The sequence below is a fragment of the Salarias fasciatus genome, chromosome 12 (genome assembly GCF_902148845.1).
Source record: "Salarias fasciatus chromosome 12, fSalaFa1.1, whole genome shotgun sequence".
Lineage (NCBI taxonomy): Eukaryota > Metazoa > Chordata > Actinopteri > Blenniiformes > Blenniidae > Salarias > Salarias fasciatus.
Window position 1 is genome coordinate 26,325,407 of NC_043756.1, and position 19,789 is coordinate 26,345,195.

At 42.5% G+C, this 19,789-nt stretch overlaps 1 protein-coding gene across 1 annotated transcript; it reads right to left on the reverse strand.

The window, feature by feature from the left end:
* On the reverse strand, positions 1 to 18,039 carry LOC115398703 (tetraspanin-15). The gene is made up of 8 exons (XM_030105610.1): positions 17,722 to 18,039; positions 9,747 to 9,932; positions 8,701 to 8,775; positions 8,519 to 8,614; positions 5,400 to 5,516; positions 3,722 to 3,772; positions 3,063 to 3,179; positions 1 to 1,451 (listed from the first exon to the last, which is right to left on the reverse strand). Exons 1-8 carry the CDS (start codon positions 17,806 to 17,808, stop codon positions 1,116 to 1,118), a joined length of 1,065 nt encoding a protein of 354 aa, XP_029961470.1. The 5' UTR covers positions 17,809 to 18,039; the 3' UTR covers positions 1 to 1,115.
* Positions 18,040 to 19,789: the final 1,750 nt, after the last annotated feature.

Below are 19,789 nucleotides of genomic sequence, written 5' to 3' on the forward strand. Positions count from 1 at the left end.
ATATACAAAGAAACAACCCTGCTTAAAAAAAAAAAAAAAAAAAGAAAAAAAAACAGTAGACAAATTCAGCTTTATTGACGAGAACAGTAGTGCTGATACAAGGCAGGAGCTGGGGGAAGCTCAAAACAGTGCATAACTCAGATACAATAACCGTCACAGAGTTGCCTTCTCAGGATCCCTTCAGTTTGTTCCCTTAAAAGATGGAAGGAATAAAAACTTTCAGTTTAAAAAATGGAAAAGACTGAAGCCCCCCGATGAGAGCCTAACATGTAGACCGAGTTTTTTTGTTGATTTTTTTTCTTTTTTAACTTACTTCATTATACAGTACAAAACATGCATCCCATGTTATTCCACGACTATCAGTCTCACAATGTACACTGATTGCACAAAATCAGAGTCAGAATAAAAACCAAATCATACACAAACTGTATACATCCGTCACTGACGCTACACGCAAAACATACTTGGCTATTCCTATTTCTCCAACAATGAAAAAACATCTTTTCAAGCTACCAATAATTTATACATCAAATATTACTGTCCTCTGTCTATGGGGCTATTTTCAAAATAGCCTGAGGTAAGCATTAGCACATGAGACACAGCTCAATTTCAAAGGCTAAAAAAAAAAAAAAAAGATTAAATTAAGTGTGATATAATGCCAGGATGTCTTGAAAACTAACGGTCACAAACAAGACAGAAGAAATGTTTTTAAATAATAAAAAGTCAATGTTGCTTGTTGTTCTTTTGTAGTAAACAGATTCTTCCACAAGGTGCCACTGATCCCACGTTCACTTCGACCAACGACAGACTGAGGGTCCGTTCACGCGGCGGCGGCGGCGTCAGGCGAAAACATGACACTCTAGTTTCGTTTATTTTTGACGTCTGATTCTTCTCCCACTGCCGTATGCGCGCACGTCGTTTTTAAAACGCTGCCGTATAAATGTGACACTTTTACAAAACTAAAAACGCAAAAATAACCACACATTTTTCACCTGACGGGTCGCCGTGCGAACAGGGCCTCGGCCGATAGGTAGTGCAACACAACTCCCAACAAAGACCGGAACAAAAGGCAAAAAACCTGGGAGAGGCGACACGGGGCGGAACCCAAACCCGCCTCAGTGTTCCCGCTTCTGCTTGCGGCCCACGTCCACCTCGTCCAGCCCAGTGGCCGAGCGCGACTGCTGCAGTTCTCTGAGCTGGGAGTGCGTGCGCGGCTGCTGCTTCTTCAGCTTCTCCAGGTGAATGTCAATGGGGTCCAGCTCGGGCTCGGAGGCCGGCACGGGCAGGTAGCCGCCGTCCCGGGGCAGGCACATGCACCAGCCGGCGCCCGCCAGGTCCAGCTCGCTGTACTGGAACTCCGCCTTCTTCAGCTTGAAGTCCACCATGTCGGCCGACTCGCTCATGTCCACCAGCAGGTTCCAGAAGACGCAGCTCAGGATGATGCCCAGCAGCTGCGGGGGGGAAACAGCTTTTAAAGAGTCGCAGCAAAATAACATTTAAAGTTTGCTGACTGTCCGACTGACTCTGACATAAACCTCTAAAACTGAAACACATCCAGCAGATTTGTATAATTTCATGATTTAAAAAAAAAAAAACCCAGATATTTACTGTTAAATAAGCGTGTCAGGATCTGTGGTTAAAACACTGAGACGTGTCAGGCTGCTCTAATCTTCACAGGTCTTCGCAGCGCAGATCAAAGCGGCTCCTGTTAGCACCGTGCGGAGATGAGACACCACATTTCATCTCGGTGGTGGACTCGGCTCGGAGCGCCGGCTTACCGGGAGGCCCGGTCTTTACCTGCCAGGCCGCTCTGATGTGCTGAAAGCTCCCTGTTCGGATTCAGGCTGAGAGCAGCTGCGCTGCTTCCGTGATGGAGAAAACGCTTCTTTCCGTGAAGCATCTCTCAGCCTGCAGATGATGCACTCTCTTCCCACGTGTGTTTACGTGCTACTAAAGTAGGTCTTTAACCTCTAACGGCGTCTTGAGGGTGGAGGGATGGAATCTCTGCTGCACTGCAGCTGGAGTCGACTTTCCAGGACTCATAATCCACTGCAGCCATGAGATTTATTATCATTTATTATCATTTCTACTCCGTGTTTGATAGGTATACACACAAAGCACCTTCACTTCACCAGCATAAAGCAGCAATCCCAGCACAACCCATGGAGCCGTGAACAACAAATGACAGAAGAGTTTGAAAACCTGACTCTTTCTTCCTCTGGTGGATTCAACATTAAACTCACATCTCAATTCAGAATATAACGTAGCACTGGACCAAGGGGGGCTGCGGAGACACTTTAGGACAAAAAACTGAAATGTTCTGACAGAAAATGCAACAAAACTTTATTCTTTGTTGCTGCCTGGTGGTATCATGCAGTGAAAGAAACAGTCAAAGTATAAAATAGATTTCTGAAAGACTGGTGGGAAACAGTCATGATTTAATTCAAGGCTATAAAGAATTATGGTTCTGCAATTTCTTTAATTGAACTTTCTGGAATAACAAAACCTGAGAGAGGGACGTAACTGAAAGGAGCTCATGAACGCTCGGCAGAAGGAGACGTTATCGATTTCACTTCAATCTCTTCAAATCAGTTGGTTTCCAGACAAATGACAGGAAAAGAGAGCTGGACCACTCCAGAGACCCCGGCAAAGACTGAGTCATTATTTTCAGTAGGTTTCTGTGAACACGAGCGATCTGTTCTCTCTTAATTGATTAAGAACCCGCACATGTTCCTTTCAAATGTATCAAAAACAAACAGAACCGCGTGTGCATGAGTATTATACTGAATGGAGAGTGTGTGTTCGTTTGCTCATCTGCCAAACGTGATGACCAGAGAAAGAAGAACTGTGCTGTTGATGCAGCTGCTTTAGGGAGTCGTTTGTGGCCAGATTTGGTACAAAGTGGGAACGCTCAATCTTTTTTTTTGTGGCAGAGGAAATGGAAAAATTTCAGTGTGAATGAGGAATGAGAAGGTGGTGAAGTGAAGGGCTGGAGGGTCTGGATCTGAAACACAGCCTCGGCAGGACAGTTCAGTGTCAGCGACGGGAACTTCTTGAATTACCTGCGGCAGGCCGATGGCGCAGCAGAGCGCCACGGTGATTCCAATGTTGTCGCTCATCCACAGGTTGACGGCGTGGATGCAGCCTCGCACGTGGATCAGCTCGTGCAGGGTTTCACGCTGTGAGGACAGAGTAGAGCTTCAGCGGGAAATCAAGGTGGGGAGGCGCTCTGAAAGGCATTGTGAGCTGCTTATTTACTTCACACAGACAACACTCCCACCGCCCGTCTGTCACGGTGTAGCTTCTCTTCTCAGTCCAGACGGTGCCGACTCGTCCAGCTATGGACTAAACTACCTGCATCTGCAGGAAGTCTTCACCTCTGAGTTAGAATTGGGACATTTCGCCCTGACCTAGAGTTTGATGGTCCTGGTTGATGTAGGAAGGATATTTAGCACAAAAAAAATACCAGAGCCTAAGAAAAGAAAAAGAAACGGCCAAACTGAGACATCATTTCATAGTTTTCCACCATTTAATGCGATTCTCTTCTCACCAAACTGTCAAAACATCTCCCGTTCCTCTTTAATCAGAAGTTGCATCCTGCTAAGACTTGATAACAAAACCATAAGCCGCTGCTGAGAAGCAGAAACCGCAGCAGTGAAGCCGTGATGAGGGGAGATGTGTGTCTGCAGCGAGGGAATCATGTTGTTAGTGCTGCTCTTACCTGTTTATCCAGAGTCTGATAGCCACACAGGGTGTTGATGACTTCTCCCACCTGTGCAAAAAGCCACAATTTAGAGAGCTGGATGAGCTGTGAGTGGAGCCAGAATGACCAGCGGCAGCAGCGAGGGGGGGGTGTGTGAGCGCGGCGCTCCTCAGCGGAGGCTGTCGTCTGCCGGCCGGAGAGGATTTTAAACCTGGGTAATGAACCTGCAGCTGCGACGGGCAGGAAATGATAACAGCTCTGACTCCCTGCCAGCGCTCCGACTCCCTAATCAACGGTGCCATCTCTGCTGTGAGTGTGTGTGTTCACAGAGCGGAGAGCATGAATTACACGGTCATTAATTAATTTATTTTTTTTAGGCTTCCAGAGATGGTATCAGCACGGCGAGCGCTCCGAGCCCCGGGACGTGAGTGGCGGTGTGGGGGGCGGGGAGATGGAGGCAGCCGCACGAGAGGGGAGGGATCTCCCTCCGGCCGCCAGCCCGGTGACGCCTTGCTCTCACACGATGCAGGACTCTGCGTGGTTAACAGGCGTCTTTCATCAGTCATCCAGTGGGATGTGAGACGTTCTGATGGCTTCCAAAGTCTCTGCACTCCTGGAATTCCCACATTAATGTCCTTGCTCCCACAGATCGGTATTCGCTCCACAGACCCCGTTTACACCACAACGGCAGAAACACTGAAAATGATGTAGTTATCCCGCCAGCCCACAAGTGGGCGCTGTTGGTTGTTTCTCTAATGGAACCACAGGCTTGCTCTGAATCGTTTTCAAAGTTGCATTTTCATTTTTGTTTTTCAAAGTTAGTGCCGGAAAATCAGTTCAAATGTATTTTATGGTGCAGAACAAAAGTGAAATATTCATGGTGTCTGTGTGAACGAGGTGTAATGACCGGCTGCCAGAGTCGGATGATCACGCTGTGATCCTTCATCGATGTTTTAGGCCAATTCTCATAGACCGTGTACCCAGAATTCAGAGCTACACACCCTGCATGAATTTGCATTATGAGGCTATCGAGGTGAGTTTAGCATATTTAGGTCACTCACACACGCCTCTGTGGTCAATACACTGCTGTGGCCCTCCGATACGTTGTACAGCCAGCAGGTGTCCTCTGGCTGACCCACTCTTGGATCCCGACCACGCGTTAGTGCATCTTCAGTTTGATATCGATCCATGTTTTGGAAAATCACCCCAAGGCAAAATGCAAAAATGGTCCAAACCAGAGGGGGTCGTGTGTCGAGTGGGCACAACATCAGATGGAGTCAGGGGAAATATCACTGCCTTGTTCAGGGGGAAAGGTGCTAAAACAAACAACACAAACACCTGACAGTCCGAGGCAGGACACCACTGATACAGTTCAGTCTGTTCTTCAACCCTGCAGCAAAGTCTGTTCATCTGACTGAAGTGGAGAACATGACCAATTCTCCGTTTGCACCTGGTTTGGTCGAAAAAATAGGTTTGTTTGGAAATTCTATAGAAATGCGAGAAGCTCTGTCTGACTCAGTGTTTTTCTTCAGACTGAAGTTGTTTCTAGGACACAGTTTCAGCAGCTTTTAGCGTGCATCCTTTTGACAAATCGACATTGCGTAAACACGGACTTAGTGCTACAATGAAGTAATGCAAGTTCATAGCAGATTTTGTTATTCGTGCCTTTTTGTGCGTGTTGGTCACGGGCACTCACCTTACGGCGAACACAACAGGTGTAAGGAACACCGCAGGCAAGTGGTCCAGTCCCGTTGCAGAAATGATACTGGTTGACTCCCCAGTCTTTGTACTCATCGCCTCCACAACAAGAAAACTGGAAAACAGAGAGGATAAAGATGAAGGACGTCATCGTAAACCTTGCATCGTGTTAATGACTGAAACGACAAAAACAAGCTCAGGAACCACAAGCTGACCAATGAGCTGTCAGTTTGTCTTTTATAGGTGTTGGCTGTGCTAAAGGGACTGCGGTCCGCAGCACAGCGGAGACGTCCATGTGTGCGCCTGAGCTAAAGGCCATCACTTCAGAACCCTTCACGGAACAGACTCGATCAAGGTTTCAACACGTTCAGGACTGTGAGACAGTGAAGGATGTTCCCGTCTCCGAGGGCCTGACCTCAGCCGCACGCTGGCTTTGGAGATAAAACGGGTTTTATCCCAATACTGAAGAAAAGAAAGGAAATGGGGCACATCAGCATTTACTTCCATTCCTAGTGAAGAAAGAAGAAACAGTGAAGGATTCCTCGGTAGCGTCAAGCTGAAAATAGAATAAAAACCTATCTTAAGGCTACTTTTAACTTTATGATAGAGAGAATATTAACTTTTTTTAATGAATACTTCAGGGGAACAATTGTTGTCTGTATTGCTACAAGCTCAGTTGAAAACACAGGAGACTCTTCCTTTCTATATATTTATTGTCCAAATTCATTTTTCAGTAAAACTGTGTCAAAACTAAAGTGTTCCTAAATGCTTATACCTGCCTGAAGGTGAACTGTCTTAAAACCAAATACATCCCATTTTATTGGTGTCAGAACATTCAGTCATAATTATTTACATAGTGTACAATATTACATATGATTTATAGCATAAAAACCTCTGCTGTGTTTCTGGGGTCTGTTTACTCGACAGCAGTACGGTAGAACACGTGGCCTGGTATGTTAACTGCACTCATCCCAGCATTTCTGCCATTTGTGTTGATACAGATGCTGAAATGCTGCTGTGTAAACTCAAAACTTTTCTGAAACAAAAATGGAAAAAGGATGTGTTTTCATCAGAGTCGTCGCGTTAACAGAACCTGAGGTAGAATCTAAATGACGCCTGGACTCTACTCTCAGACAGCAGCAGGAGGCAGGTTGGTCTGAACTTATTCACCACACAGTCGAACGCACTTGAAAAGAGAATCATCTCAGTACAGTATCCAGACAGAAGGGGTGATCAGGCCAAAGTCTGACCTCCATGCTAACTGATCTAAGATAAGCAATCTGTCTTCTGTTAGCTTCTATTGCTATTGGCTGGATGTCAAGTCACCAAGAACAGGGATCAGAAGACCGGCTGCAGGTAGCTGTGGGTGAGTTTGCTTCGTAATTCTGAGGTTACTGGCTTGAGTTCCTCCCCAGAGGTCTTAAGGCAAGACACAGAATCCCAAACCCCTAAAAGCTGGTTAGTGTGAATGTGTGACGTGACACATCATGTTAAGAATGTAAGAAATGAGTAAAGTTCATTCAACAATAGTCAAACCTTTTTAAAAAGCCAGCTAAAATACTATGGAAGTTTTATCTTTTCACTTGAAAACGTTGCCTAAGTTTTCTGATGTATTTCAAACCACCACGGCGAGGCTGCGATGTGTGTGTCCTCGTCCCCTCAAACCTGCAGCCCACCTTCTGAGACGGTGCCTGACACAAGTCAAATGATGGACACACAAAGACAAAACATTTTCCTGATCTGGAGGATTCTTGAAGTGGGCTGCAGCAGGAAGGAGGCTGCTCTGACCTTTTTAAAGCCTGAGCTAGATAAACAGTGAGGAATCACAGTGCAGGTCAGGTAGTTCATTAGAGAAACTGCCACAGCAGATCCAATCACAGCCTGCACCGCGAGAAATTACCCAAAAGCCCTTGCACACTTGTCTAGTTGGATAACTTCAGCAAGGTATGAAAAAATAATGCTCTATAGTCTTTTGAGGGTGCAGGTATTGGTTATATTTTTAATGAAAACCATAAACACCATTCCAGAGGAACCAGTCATGCAGGTTCATCCCGACCCGCGGCTCGCAGAGCACCACACTTTAAATCTGATAGCAGAAAAACACACATTTAACCTGTGTACTGTCTGTGCTTCTTTTGTTTTGTTGTAATCGGTGCTTCTGTCTTTCGTTACTTGATCTTTTCTTTTAGTATTTGTTAGTGATAAGTGATACAATGGTGCATGAGAGAGGGATACACAAAAAGATTGAGCAGAGAGAAAAGCAAAACAAAAGTAGAGTGCAGGTAACGGTGAAGGGTTAAAGAAAGAGATAGAATTAGAATGTTTTAGGTGGATAGATAACTTTATCAGTCCACAGCCGGGGAATCTGTTGCCACAGCACACGACCGAGCAGAAACAGAGGGAGAAGAAGAAGAAGAAGAGAGAGAAGAGAAGCCGAGGGAGAGAGAGAAAGATGAACTGAGTGAAGGAGAGACAGAAGAGTCAGAGGGAAGGCAAGAAAACATTTTAATTACGTTACAGAAAGTGATCTGTGAGAAGAAGATGGAGCGATTACACAAAATAAGCACTGATATGACGGAAATCTGAAATGTCAAACACATTTCAGTTCAGGGGCCACATGCGCTCAATTTCCTCTTGAGTGGACTGGACCGGTGAAATACTGCCGTAATAACCTTTAAAATTAAACTTCAAGGTTTTCCTTTTGTTGTGGCGAAGAGCAGAGCAGAGCAGAGGTGAAAAAAAAAAAAAACACTGACATTTTCACCAAACCAAAGAATTACTACAGAAAATGACTACAATCTCAACATAAATCAAATTTAAATGAAACCGTCTGTGGTAAAATACTGAGAAATGTGCAGAAAACTTCTCCTTTAGCTGTTGCATTATGGGTGTTTGGAAAATGACAGTGTGGCTTTAACGCTAGTTAGCTAGCTTTCATGGCAGCATCACCGATATCTCAACTCTGCCTCAGTGTTACGTTGTGTCTGATACCAAGAAGTCTGTGTTAAAGCAGAGGCCTGAACAGAAGATGCATTTTAAATTCTGCTCCCTTAAGAGTTAATGTTAATATCGTATCATTGTAAAGGTTTTAAAGAGTCACATGAAGCGTTGCTCTACCTTCTGCTGCACGTAGTCCAGGATGTTTTTGAAGTCGAGGTCGTCGTAGTAGTGTTTGATTCCTTCTCGTATGCTGCTCTGAAACAAGGAGGCCGTCTACGGAGCAGAGAGAGGAGGCAGTCATTGTTAACAGCACGCACGCACGCACACACACACACGAGGGGATGAGTGGCAGCTCCTACCTTCTTTTCGAAGATGAGCGCAGTGGTGAGGGCGATGGCCTGCAGCAGCAGCAGGACACACAGGACGCAGAGGAACTGCAGAACGCACACATCAGTCACGCTGGGCTCAATAAGCAATAGCGAACAAATACAGCAGCACAGACATGTTTCAGGTTTCTTTATTTCCCAAAGCAGCAGTGCATGTTGAAGAACAGGAACTTTAGTTCCCATCTTCAATTTTCTCCATATCATACACTGTTCAACATGTACCAACCAATACTTAGCGGCTTCATCTCAGAAGGAAACATCCTTCAACATTAAAGTTTGAGCTTGTTTGAGTTCAGCCGCCTCCCTGAGCTTTTCTATGGGAACCATCTCGCCACATCTCCCTGCAGCTAAATCACTCCTTAACAGAGCCTGCGGATTCATGGAAGTTAATTAATGTGATTATGGAGAGAAACAAACAAAGACGTCACGCTGGTGTTCTGTCTGAAAGCCAAGGATCATGTAAAGGGGAGAATCTCTCAAGCTGAACACCGTACGACCATCATCCAGAAGAAACTCCACGGTATTCATCCGTGACCTCTCCATGACCTCTCGCTCAGTGACTGAACGCTTCATGGAAAGACTTTAGATGAAGGGAGGATGAATCACAGAGCTTGAACCACACTGTTCTCCTCCTTTTGTTCAATTATAATAGGTTACTGTTATTGTAGGATCCATACGCAATAACAAACTAACTGAGCGGATTTGATGCTTATTAATTAACTTATAGTTTTGCACTGAAGCTCGATATAAAATTCCATTTCACTGCTTTTACATGTACTTTAGATTAAGTTCTGAAAGTGTTCTGAAAGCTCCGTTTACACGACAATGCAACATCAGTGTCTCTGCATGGAGACGGCGCCTGAGCACTTATGAAGTGTGTTTTCATCGAGTAAACGGATCCCAAAAACAAGGAAAGTTTGGCATGTTTACTTGAAAACACTGAAGTAACCGTGGCCTTACACTTGATATATTTTCTGTACTTTAAAAGACCCCCCCCGCCCCCCCTTCACCACACCCACCATATGCAGCAGGGTCTTGTTGTCCCTCAGGGAGCCCACCATGCCCACCACGGACACGGTGAACATCACCAGGCCCAGCAGGATGAGCACCACGGCCGGGGCCAGGAAGAGGCCCTCCAGGGTCCGGTTCTTCTGCCGCTCCACTTCAGCGTACACGCCCACACACAGAACACACAGGCCCATCAGCTGCAGGGAAGAGACAGAGAGGGAGAGACGTGGTGGGAATCCTGCAGACACGTCCATCAGTCATCTAATAATACTCACAGCATTGATGCAGACAGTTTTTTGTTTTTTAATGTATCTTTGAGGTACGTCTGCACAATCTTCTTTCCAGAGACAACCGTTTTCAGTTTAGCTCCACATCATAAGAGGAATTTCAATCTTGATATATGTCCAATTTTCAGCAGGACACAGAGATATTAAGGCGATTTTAATATATTTGCAGCTCGCTGTGCGTGAGGTGCAGAATTGGAAATCGCAGTCAGTATAATCCACTGCTAGCTGCAGGAGGGTGTTACTGCATTATTAAAACCAAAAACAGAAACGCAGGGGCATTCACTGGACTGGCTGAAACTGTTCAAGAGTTTTAATTTGAAGTTAGGTCTTTCCCTTTTTAAACAAAGCTTATCAGTAATTCATTAGAGAGCTTGTCAAATTCTGAATGTTACAAAACCGATGCCAGTTGTTGACTTGATGCCGGGTTGTTTTCAGATCACCTTCTGTTGACTATTTCTGAGATTGTTTTGCATCTTAAAATGAAAACTTTCATTTTTTCGTCATGCAGCTCCTATTAAGAGGTAACTTAAATACGATAGATACCATCTGGAACCACTACATGTCACTGTACAACAATTGAATTAAAATGTCACCAAACAACAGAATTTAAGAAGCAAATTATAAAATATGAAGCTGAAACACTTTTTGACATTTGTAACTTCTAATGTGGAAAATACGATATTAAAAAATATCTGAACTCAATCCTTTAAAATGAATAGAATGGTTTATGGATGCTACTTTTTGTAAATACTGAGGAGAGTCCCCCCGCCCCCTGGCCCCGAATCCAGACGTGAAATGTTTTCGGATAAATTGCTCCTTCAAGCGCTGCACCACTCTGCTAAGACGGCACCTGTTTCCACTTACAGGAGTTATGAATCAAAGAGAGAGGAAAGCAAATGACTCAGTCCGGATCAAACATAAAACATGATGCAGACGATTTAGTCCGTGCTTATTAACTGTCAGAGCAATCTGATTAAAAGCTGTCAGGATGTCAGATTTACCACTGGAAGGCTGACTGTGTGTCTGAACTTGTGCATCTCTGGTTTTCTCTAAACTAAAGTTGGGAAAATGACAGATATAGAAGAAAAAGTAAAAAAGCTGTGCTAGAGGATTTACTTTTGCAGTTTTCTTTATGGTTTACTCTATCCATTTTATGCACATGATTCATGTGTTCATCCTAAAGGACAAAAGTAATTTTCTGAGCTGTCTTTAAGTTATCATTCTGAGGATACTCAAGGTATGTACTGTAAATGTAAAAGCAAACACTTCACGACGAGAAATCGTGAAATGTGTGATTTTTGCAGAAATGTAGTTTTATGTAATCATACTGAAATTGCAGCATTGAACTATCCACCAACAGCATCTTAAGAAGACTATAATTTTAAATGATGAAAGGTTTCAGAAAATGTCTAAAAAAGGGTTAAATTTGTCCCCTTGACTTTCCCATCTGGCTGTTTGATTAACGCTGCGTTGCTTTACTGCATCCACTGTTTGACCAAATCAAATCAGAATGGGATTAAATCATAGCAGCTGAAACACATGGCAGGAAATGTTCTCTTCTGATATTTTGGGCCTGTATTGTGTAACGGTGCCCTGATTTTACAGCTTAAATGATCCTGTCGATCTGACTCTGGCATTGTTGCTCGAAGGCGCGTCTTAACAGGCACAACAACCATCTGAATTATGGCACCACTCAGTTATACGACACAGTTTATGTGCTTTAAATCATTGTAAGCAATACTTTTTTTTTAAAGGCTTTAAATGATGAGAGGATGATTACAGATAGAGTCAAAAGGAATAGCCTATAGACCGTCACTGTGTGGGAGAGACATTCCCAACCCTCAGAGAACCTTCGGTGCTGCTCACGGACATATTTACCATCCCAAAAGCGACACCATGTTCTTTTCAAACCACACCTCCACGCAGCCCAACAGATTTCACCAAGAAATCCAACGGCTGACAATGCTGCTGGAGAAAGAGAGACAGCAAACTTTGGAAGGAAGGGCCAAAGTGGCCGAGCTTGACAGCGAGCCGGATGAGACTAAAGCTCAGCTCGAAAGGCAAAAAATGGATCCGAAACAAAGCTGGAGAGGGTGATGATAATCCAGAGACTCTCAGCAGCCCAAAGCTGGCCTCACAGGTAAGATAAATATATTTCTATAGCAGCAGTCAAACATAAAGAAATGAATTCAAATGAAGCCATTGAGAACAATATAATAAAGTAGAATCAATAGATGCTTATTACGTTAGAGCGAATACAATCTATTGTTTACTTTAGGCGCAAAGTACCATCAATCAGAGGAAGGAAAACCTTCTGCAGAACTACGAAGAGCTTCAGGTGGCTGACAAGGTCAAGCAAGAGAGGCTGGAGGCTGAAGTGCAGATGGAGAGGCAGAAAAACAAAACTCTCCAGGAGGAACTCTACAGTATTCATACGAGAGCTCAGCGCCATGCACCTGGACGAGGTCTTGGCTGTGAAGCTGGAGGAAGAAGCCTTCCAGGAGAAACTGGACATACATATCAAGCACCACGCTGACAGGCTGCCACAGGAGCTGGAGACCGTCACCTTCCTGAGAACCGTTCTCCCCATGTCTGGTGGGTTCCCTCCGAGTGCACTCTGCTTCCTCCCACATCCCGAAAAACATCCAGAGTTCAGAGTTCAACCAACGTCTCCTCCAGGTGTGAATGAATGGGACAGGATTACATCAATAAAACCACTGAAAACTTGACATTTATTTCTTTGTTTACAGTCCTGTGACCGATCAGTACTGTGCTTCTAGCTTGAGAACAACGTGAGGTTATAATATGCTGAACAGTGTGATTTGAGGCATGGCATTTCAATCACTGAAAAGGAGACATTAAATGTTGACTGATGCATTTCACCTCGACTGAATTGTTTTTCTGAGAACTGATATTTATCTGCTCTGCAGTGATTAAAGTGTTTTACCAGTAGACAGAAAAATGGTTAATAAATGTCTTTAAAGTGTAAGTAAAGTAGAGCTGTCACCTCTCACACATCTAGAGTCAAATAGTTTCTTTGTATAACTTTGTATTTAATTATGTCAGCTTTAGTTTCAACCTTTATCTCCTCTCTTCTTAAATCTTGATCAGCTCCCATTGTCATGTGACCACACACAATTCATGAAGTCTTTCAGGCCTGATGGCTTTTCCTTCAGCACTACCATGATTTTACTTAAAAAGTGTGTATATAATAGAGCTACGCAAAAATATCAATACTGAGGTACATATTGAAACTTTTAAAACAATACGCCGATATTCCAGTCTCCAGTATCGATTCCCCCTCTGGCAGTCACTGGATGCTGATTCCGCCTGGCCACTGCGGTGGATAACCACAGTGTGGGTTTTGCCTTTTGAAACAGGAAGTGAGGCGAGTGGTCGTGATATGGGCCTATCGCTGTGTCGACGGTGGAAACGCTGCTACTCTAAATGCAAGCCACGTCTGTAGTAAAGAGTTCTTCTGTGTGACTAGATGGACAATAACAACGATGGCATGAAAGAGCCGTGCAGCAAATCAGCGCTGACAGGAAACACTGGAGTATCTAGAAAGTATTTATTTATATATATATACATACATACATATATATAATCCACTTTTTCAGAGTCATTTACTGGAAAAACAAGCCGTCTTTTATCTGGTAGGTGGCTTTTTTCCAACATCCATTGTCTTCATGGTTCAGCGCTGTGCTTAACTTTCAATACCATTACTGCACGCATCAAATCAGTCAAATAGAGCTGAACCCTTTAACACAAAGAGAACTACCGTACCAAAGAGCGGTTGCTTCAACTCTATTGATTTTCAGCTGGACAACAGAGGCAATCTGCCTTAAGAGTTCGGCTCCATCTACTTCACATCCATTTACCGCTCACAAGACGCTATAAAAGCATGGACGCTTGGCTCGGCTCCCACTTCCCATGTCAGCATTAACTTCCACTGTGGCAGGGGTGAAGGTAGGAGCAACCGACTTTACTGAAAGTGATGCGATATCAGCGCCCATATATCTAAAAGAGATTAAATTCGGATGGCATCTGATAGCAGAGCCCACAACAACTAAACGGTGCAAGCTCCATCTTGTTATTCATGTGCTGTCACAGAAAATGTACTCTACAGATAAACTGCTGCAGCAATCATGTTATCAAGTTATCAATTGTTTTGTAGTTAAAAAAAAAAAAAGACAGGATAGAGTGAAAATACTTGCGCAGTAAAGCTAAGCCAAATCTAGGAAACTAGCAATGTTATTTTGACACCAGAAATTATATTTTAATGTTAAACAAGCCCACCTTTTGCAACAATTCACAAAATTTCCAGTGACAGTATGCCATTTACATTTTTCCAGAAAACCTTTCCACCCACGTTTCTCCAATTTTAATTTTTTTTTCGTAACATGAAAACCCTGGCTCAATTTCAAAACCACACACAACCACAGCTTCCTTGAAACAATCTGAGAGAATGATTAACAATCAGTCCAACCTCTAGTTAGTAATCAATAACCAACAAGTACAGCATTAAACCTGAGAGAAATTCACTTCACTATTTTCCAGTCTTTGTGATGATGCCATGTGTAAACTACAGGAGCCTTTCAGAAAGTTACAATACTTAACTGAAGGTTTCTTTCCTAGAATTTAATGCTGACAGTGAAAATGTTCTATATTTTAAACAAGACTGCCTTAAATATTGCTAAGTGAATATCAAAATTAAAAACCTTATCTGAACGAGCCGTTGACTGACTGAAAGATGACAACCATTCAGAATACACTATAACCCTCAGGGTAAGACTAAGCATCACTCAGGCATGTTTATTGCAGTCATTTGAACTTTACTTAAATTCTCAAACTTCCTTGCTCCCATTACATTTACAAATCCAGCTCGGAGCTGAATGTGTGTTTGAGTGTTGCGCTCAGTGGAGTCATGCTGTTCTAAATCACAGCAGTGAGAGTGAGAGATGGCGGGTGGAGAGAGGAGCATCAGATGAGAGGAAGTGGAGTTCATAGAGGCCTGATGGAGTCAAACCAGCAGTCATGCTCCATACTGGACAAGGAGCGCAACTTCAACAACTTGAATCTAAAACCGTTACTGAACATCAGAGAGGTGAAAGGTTGAGACTTTAAACAGAGAGAAGGGAAAGAAGTGAAAATGACATCTAAAGGCTCAACGCTTAAGATTCAGGCGGATACAGAGGGATCCTTCAGTCCATCTTCTGTGTTCACATGATTCCAGGGAGCTTAGGATTTGTAGCAAACTGAGTAATGCCACTGACAACCTGTGGGGGCAAAGACTGCAAGTGTGTGTGAGAATACAAACATGCATCGTCTGGACATGAGAACAAGCTTCAGATTATCCAAGTGAATCTTTTAGAAACATCTTTACTGGCAACGTTGAAAATGCAAGGAAACAAATTATCTCCTCAGACCACATCTCAAGTACTACTTGGAACACAAATACTTATTTCAGCAGTTTTGAAAGCGTTTTATAGATTTTTAAATTTAATTCCAACCAGGTCCCAAATAGGAGCAGCATTGATGCAGCTAGCAACAGAGATAGTCTGAAAGGTCCCATCTCCTATTTTACAGCCTTCACATGACAATAACAAAAACACCGCCGCCTTCGCCATCACCATTCATGCACCAGCTTAGGTCTAAACTACTTTTATGGACGTTTCTTTGACAGCCTTTGCTTTGTATTCAAGACATGTGCACACATGCTGAAGCCAATTCCTGAAACCACCTCACCAGTTCTACCTGTTTATCAATGAAAATGCTGAACTGAAAGAGAAAATAATGGATTAAATGAAGCAGGGTGGGAGATTTCTAGTAACATATGTTGAACCCATCCAGCAACCATTATTACCAATAGAGCAATTAGGCAGTGACAGAGCAAGACAGTTAACATGAAGGGATGAACATTTGAATACAGAGCAAACACATGCAGACAAAACCAGAGCTTCACTGTGAAATGGCAAAAAAGAAAAAACATGTAAGAGTTTGTTTACTTCATCTGCAGTTAGTGGCATGAAAAACAGTTGTTTACTGGAATCCACTTATCCTCCTGAAATTCACTTATTTCCAGTGTCTTAAATATCCACTTAATGCAGCAAGTGAGATTTCAATGTGGTACATCCACACAAGAGCTCAAGATGAAACCCAGTGCACCTCAAGGAAGACAAAAATACATCTGTGACTGGAAATGTCCGTCTTCCTACTGCACATAGCTGAGCTGAATGAGTGAATTGATCATTAGGGGACCCAGTGCAGACAGCTCAGCTGATCAGTCACAACACCATGATAACGATAGAGCCACATGCACATTATTACGACAGCTGCATGCACATTACCACTACAGTAATACGGCTACATGCACAGTATAACTATAGTAATACAGCTATATGCACATTATCTGAAAATTACAAACTGGGAATGCATTAAAAACAAAATCCTGACTTCATTTGGTCATTAGTTACAAAAAATCAAGCAAAGTAACAACATTAACTGTATCCAAAATAGTTCTCTGTTCAGATGCAGTTCCAGCACCCTCCCCACAACACAAAAATAAAAACTTCTTTGCAGAACTTTGTTACTGAAGCTGCTAAATCCACTGGAAATTATCCACTGAGTGGAGGGAAATGCTGAATCACCAGCATCCATCTCTTTAAAGATCAAATAAAGTTTGTTAAGTCAGATTAACTACATCACTAACAATTAATCATGGCCAGATTTATGAGTGAGGTTTGTTTACAATGTCATCATACAAAAAAATCTTCACTATAGCTGTACATACATATCAAAAATGATCAGATTAATGTGAGAAAACTCTAGGTGGGCAGGTTTCAATTTACAATATTCAATTCACTGTAAACAGGCTGATTATTAATCATAACAACAGAAAACTTTCACATTGCTTCTGTTTTCTGTCGGCAAACCCTGAACAGGCATAATCATCCCTTTAACAGGATCCAACGCCCTGCACCACTGTGCTGTTTGTTAGCCGGCGGTCGCCGAGTATTGTCTCAACGATTCACACAATCAACCATTTATTGGTGCAATTAGCTTTTATAATATGGCCCTCGTTGACACCATCTCCAATTTGAAACACATACGTGACATCTAGTGTGGTAAAATATTCTCTGTAAGGTAATGTTGCCCATTCAGCCGCTAGCTTGTAGTCACAGAATTTCAAACCAAATTCTTTAGTAAAAACGAGGTAGTTTTTATCGAAACTGTTTCACGACAAATTCGCAAAGCTATGAGAATATTTAATAATACTTATCTTATTATTATAGACGTCTTACAAATTCGGCATGCGTTTTGCCGAGAATAAAGCAATTCCTGTATCGTAAATCTCAGCTATAGCTCCTCTCACGCCCAGATGCTGTTTAGGAGGAAGACCTCACGAGTTTGAGGCCAATCACGTATTTAATGTGAAATTCTAATAAAATTATGACTGTTTTTTGTTTGATTCGTATGCCGAATTGTAGAACACACCGCACAGATTCGAGATGTTGCTTAGAATATGTTTTACAATAGCCTTCGGCGCATGGAACAGATGATACATTAAAACACAAGGATTTTGAATGAAGTTCTGCAGGATGTGTCATTGATGCTAGTGGGTGGCTCACGTCACACTGTTGCAGCCCAGAGAAATTTACTACGAACCTTTGCGCTGATAATATGACTTAAAACTTACCGAGAACAGCATCGAGTAGACATTTAAGGTGAATTTGATGAAATAGTAGAAGTGGTTGGTTTTCCTCATCTCAGAGTAAGTCGGCATGGCTGATTGCGATAATGAAGCTAGCTCACCAGCTAGCTAGCTCCCCGGCGTTCGCGTCGGCTGAGATCAAAACAATACCCATAAAAATGAAAACAATCTAAAACAAATTAAAACACGTCGAAGGGAGCTATGCGGGTTTTACACATAAAGGAGCTCACGTTTATCACATACTATCGCGGGTTGCCAGCGAAACAAAACCACTTCCGTGCCGCTGACCAGCGCACGCTTTGTTTTGACTACATTCTTAAAGGGACAGTGCGCCACAGCAAGGAGCGCTTTAACGGGATTAACCAGCTGCAGACTGGGCCATCTCCAATCTGTAATCACCCAAAGAAGTCGGATTATCCTCTTAATGCAATTAAAGAAGTCAGAACACTTATATAGTCCCAATTATTCCACACGAACTCAATACTTCTTGCCTTCATTTTGATTATTATTGCAAATAGAATAGAATACAATTGAAATACTTTATCACTCCCAGAGGGAAATTCTTTGAAAACATTGTTCAACACAAAATAGAACAGTTGAGAGCGATAGATAGTAGCCCTAATGCAAAAGTTTTGCACAGAAATAAATCAATAATACAAATGCTTTCAAGACAAGAAAAAAAAAGAAGAAAAAAAAAAAAAAAACGCCAGTCCGATAATTCCCTTCTCACTCTGTCAAAAAGAGTAGTACTTTTTTAAACTCACCTCCAAAGTCTTCATCAGTCACTTGCAGTATTGGCCAAGTTACTTTTAAAAAGCAATTAGTTATAAAACAAGTTACTTCTTCAAAAATGTAACTGAGTTAGTGACTGAGTTATAGTCTAAAAGTAATGTATGGTTAACCAAAGTAACGTTTTCATCATCTAATTTGACTTAAATATGCAAATTAGGTGACGTCATTTAGAACTCTGCTGAATGAGGAGTTTGCAACAATGTATCGTTTTTAAAGCAACATTGTGTTTTTTTTTTACAAAACAATAAAGTACATCACATTTAATGTAAAGCACTTTCACATTTTACCTTATTGAAATTATTTTGAAATTGTAATATGTGTAACACAACTAACCATTCAGTTCAATTCAGCTTTATTTATATAGTGGCAACGCAGTCATTTCTAGGTACTTTTACAGAGAAAACCCAACTGTTCCACATGGGGGAGGGGGTGGGAGACTACAGGAGAGAGAGAGAGAGAGAGAGAGAGAGAGAGAGAGAGAGAGAGAGAGAGAGAGAGAGAGAGAGAGAGAGAGAGAGAGAGAGAGGAGAGAGAGAGAGAGACTATTAACTATATTTATGAGTTCATTATGATTGTCACTGCTGTAGAATATGTTGGTTGTAAATGTTGACTGTTAAGGTCCCAAAATGTTTGAAATTTGTGACAGTTTTGGAATGTTCTTGTTCACATTTAATACATTTCCAAGTTTCGGGAAATCTGAGTATTGGATTCCTTCATCTCTGTTTAATCAGGAATTCCGATAAAGAGAAACATTTCCGTTAATAGAGGAACACTGCCGTTGCAAAACTCTAACAAGAAGACACACAGAAGCAGAATATAATAAAATCCAGTAAAGATCAACACATGAAGCTCATAAGAATAGCAGCCAATCCCTCCTTCAGCACAGTATGCCAATTACATATAAAAATGAGAAAAAAAAAGTCTAGAGTGATCAGGCCATGCATCATGCTTTACAAGAGCAAAAATGCATTTAGATGAAAGAAAATAAAATGTGTTTTTAAAGAGGCGAGTGCAGAGTTGCGCTGCTTCCAGCACAGTGCAGTCATGCATCAGGTGGAGCTTCAGATAATCTGGTCTCTTGCTTCATGTTGCGTCAGCTGTTGCCACCACTTGTTGCTCATTGGATATAAACGGCAGGACGCTGCTGATGGGTTTACACACCAGCAAAGCTGCTCATGTGTCAGATGATCCCGGCGATTATCTCCCCAGATTTCCTCACCTTGTTTCCCCCTGTCTTTTTCTTTTTTCTTGACAGTGTCAT

Bases quoted from the DNA above. Each gene is read 5' to 3' on its own strand.
- LOC115398703 (XM_030105610.1), bottom strand. From the start codon at position 17,808: ATGCCGACTTACTCTGAGATGAGGAAAACCAACCACTTCTACTATTTC. The intron at 3,180-3,721 runs GTAAGAGCAGCA...CTGTCCTCACAG, and splicing joins ATCAGACTCTGGATAAACAG to CGTGAAACCCTGCACGAGCT. The intron at 1,452-3,062 runs GTAATTCAAGAA...TCCCCCCCGCAG, and splicing joins GCGCCATCGGCCTGCCGCAG to CTGCTGGGCATCATCCTGAG.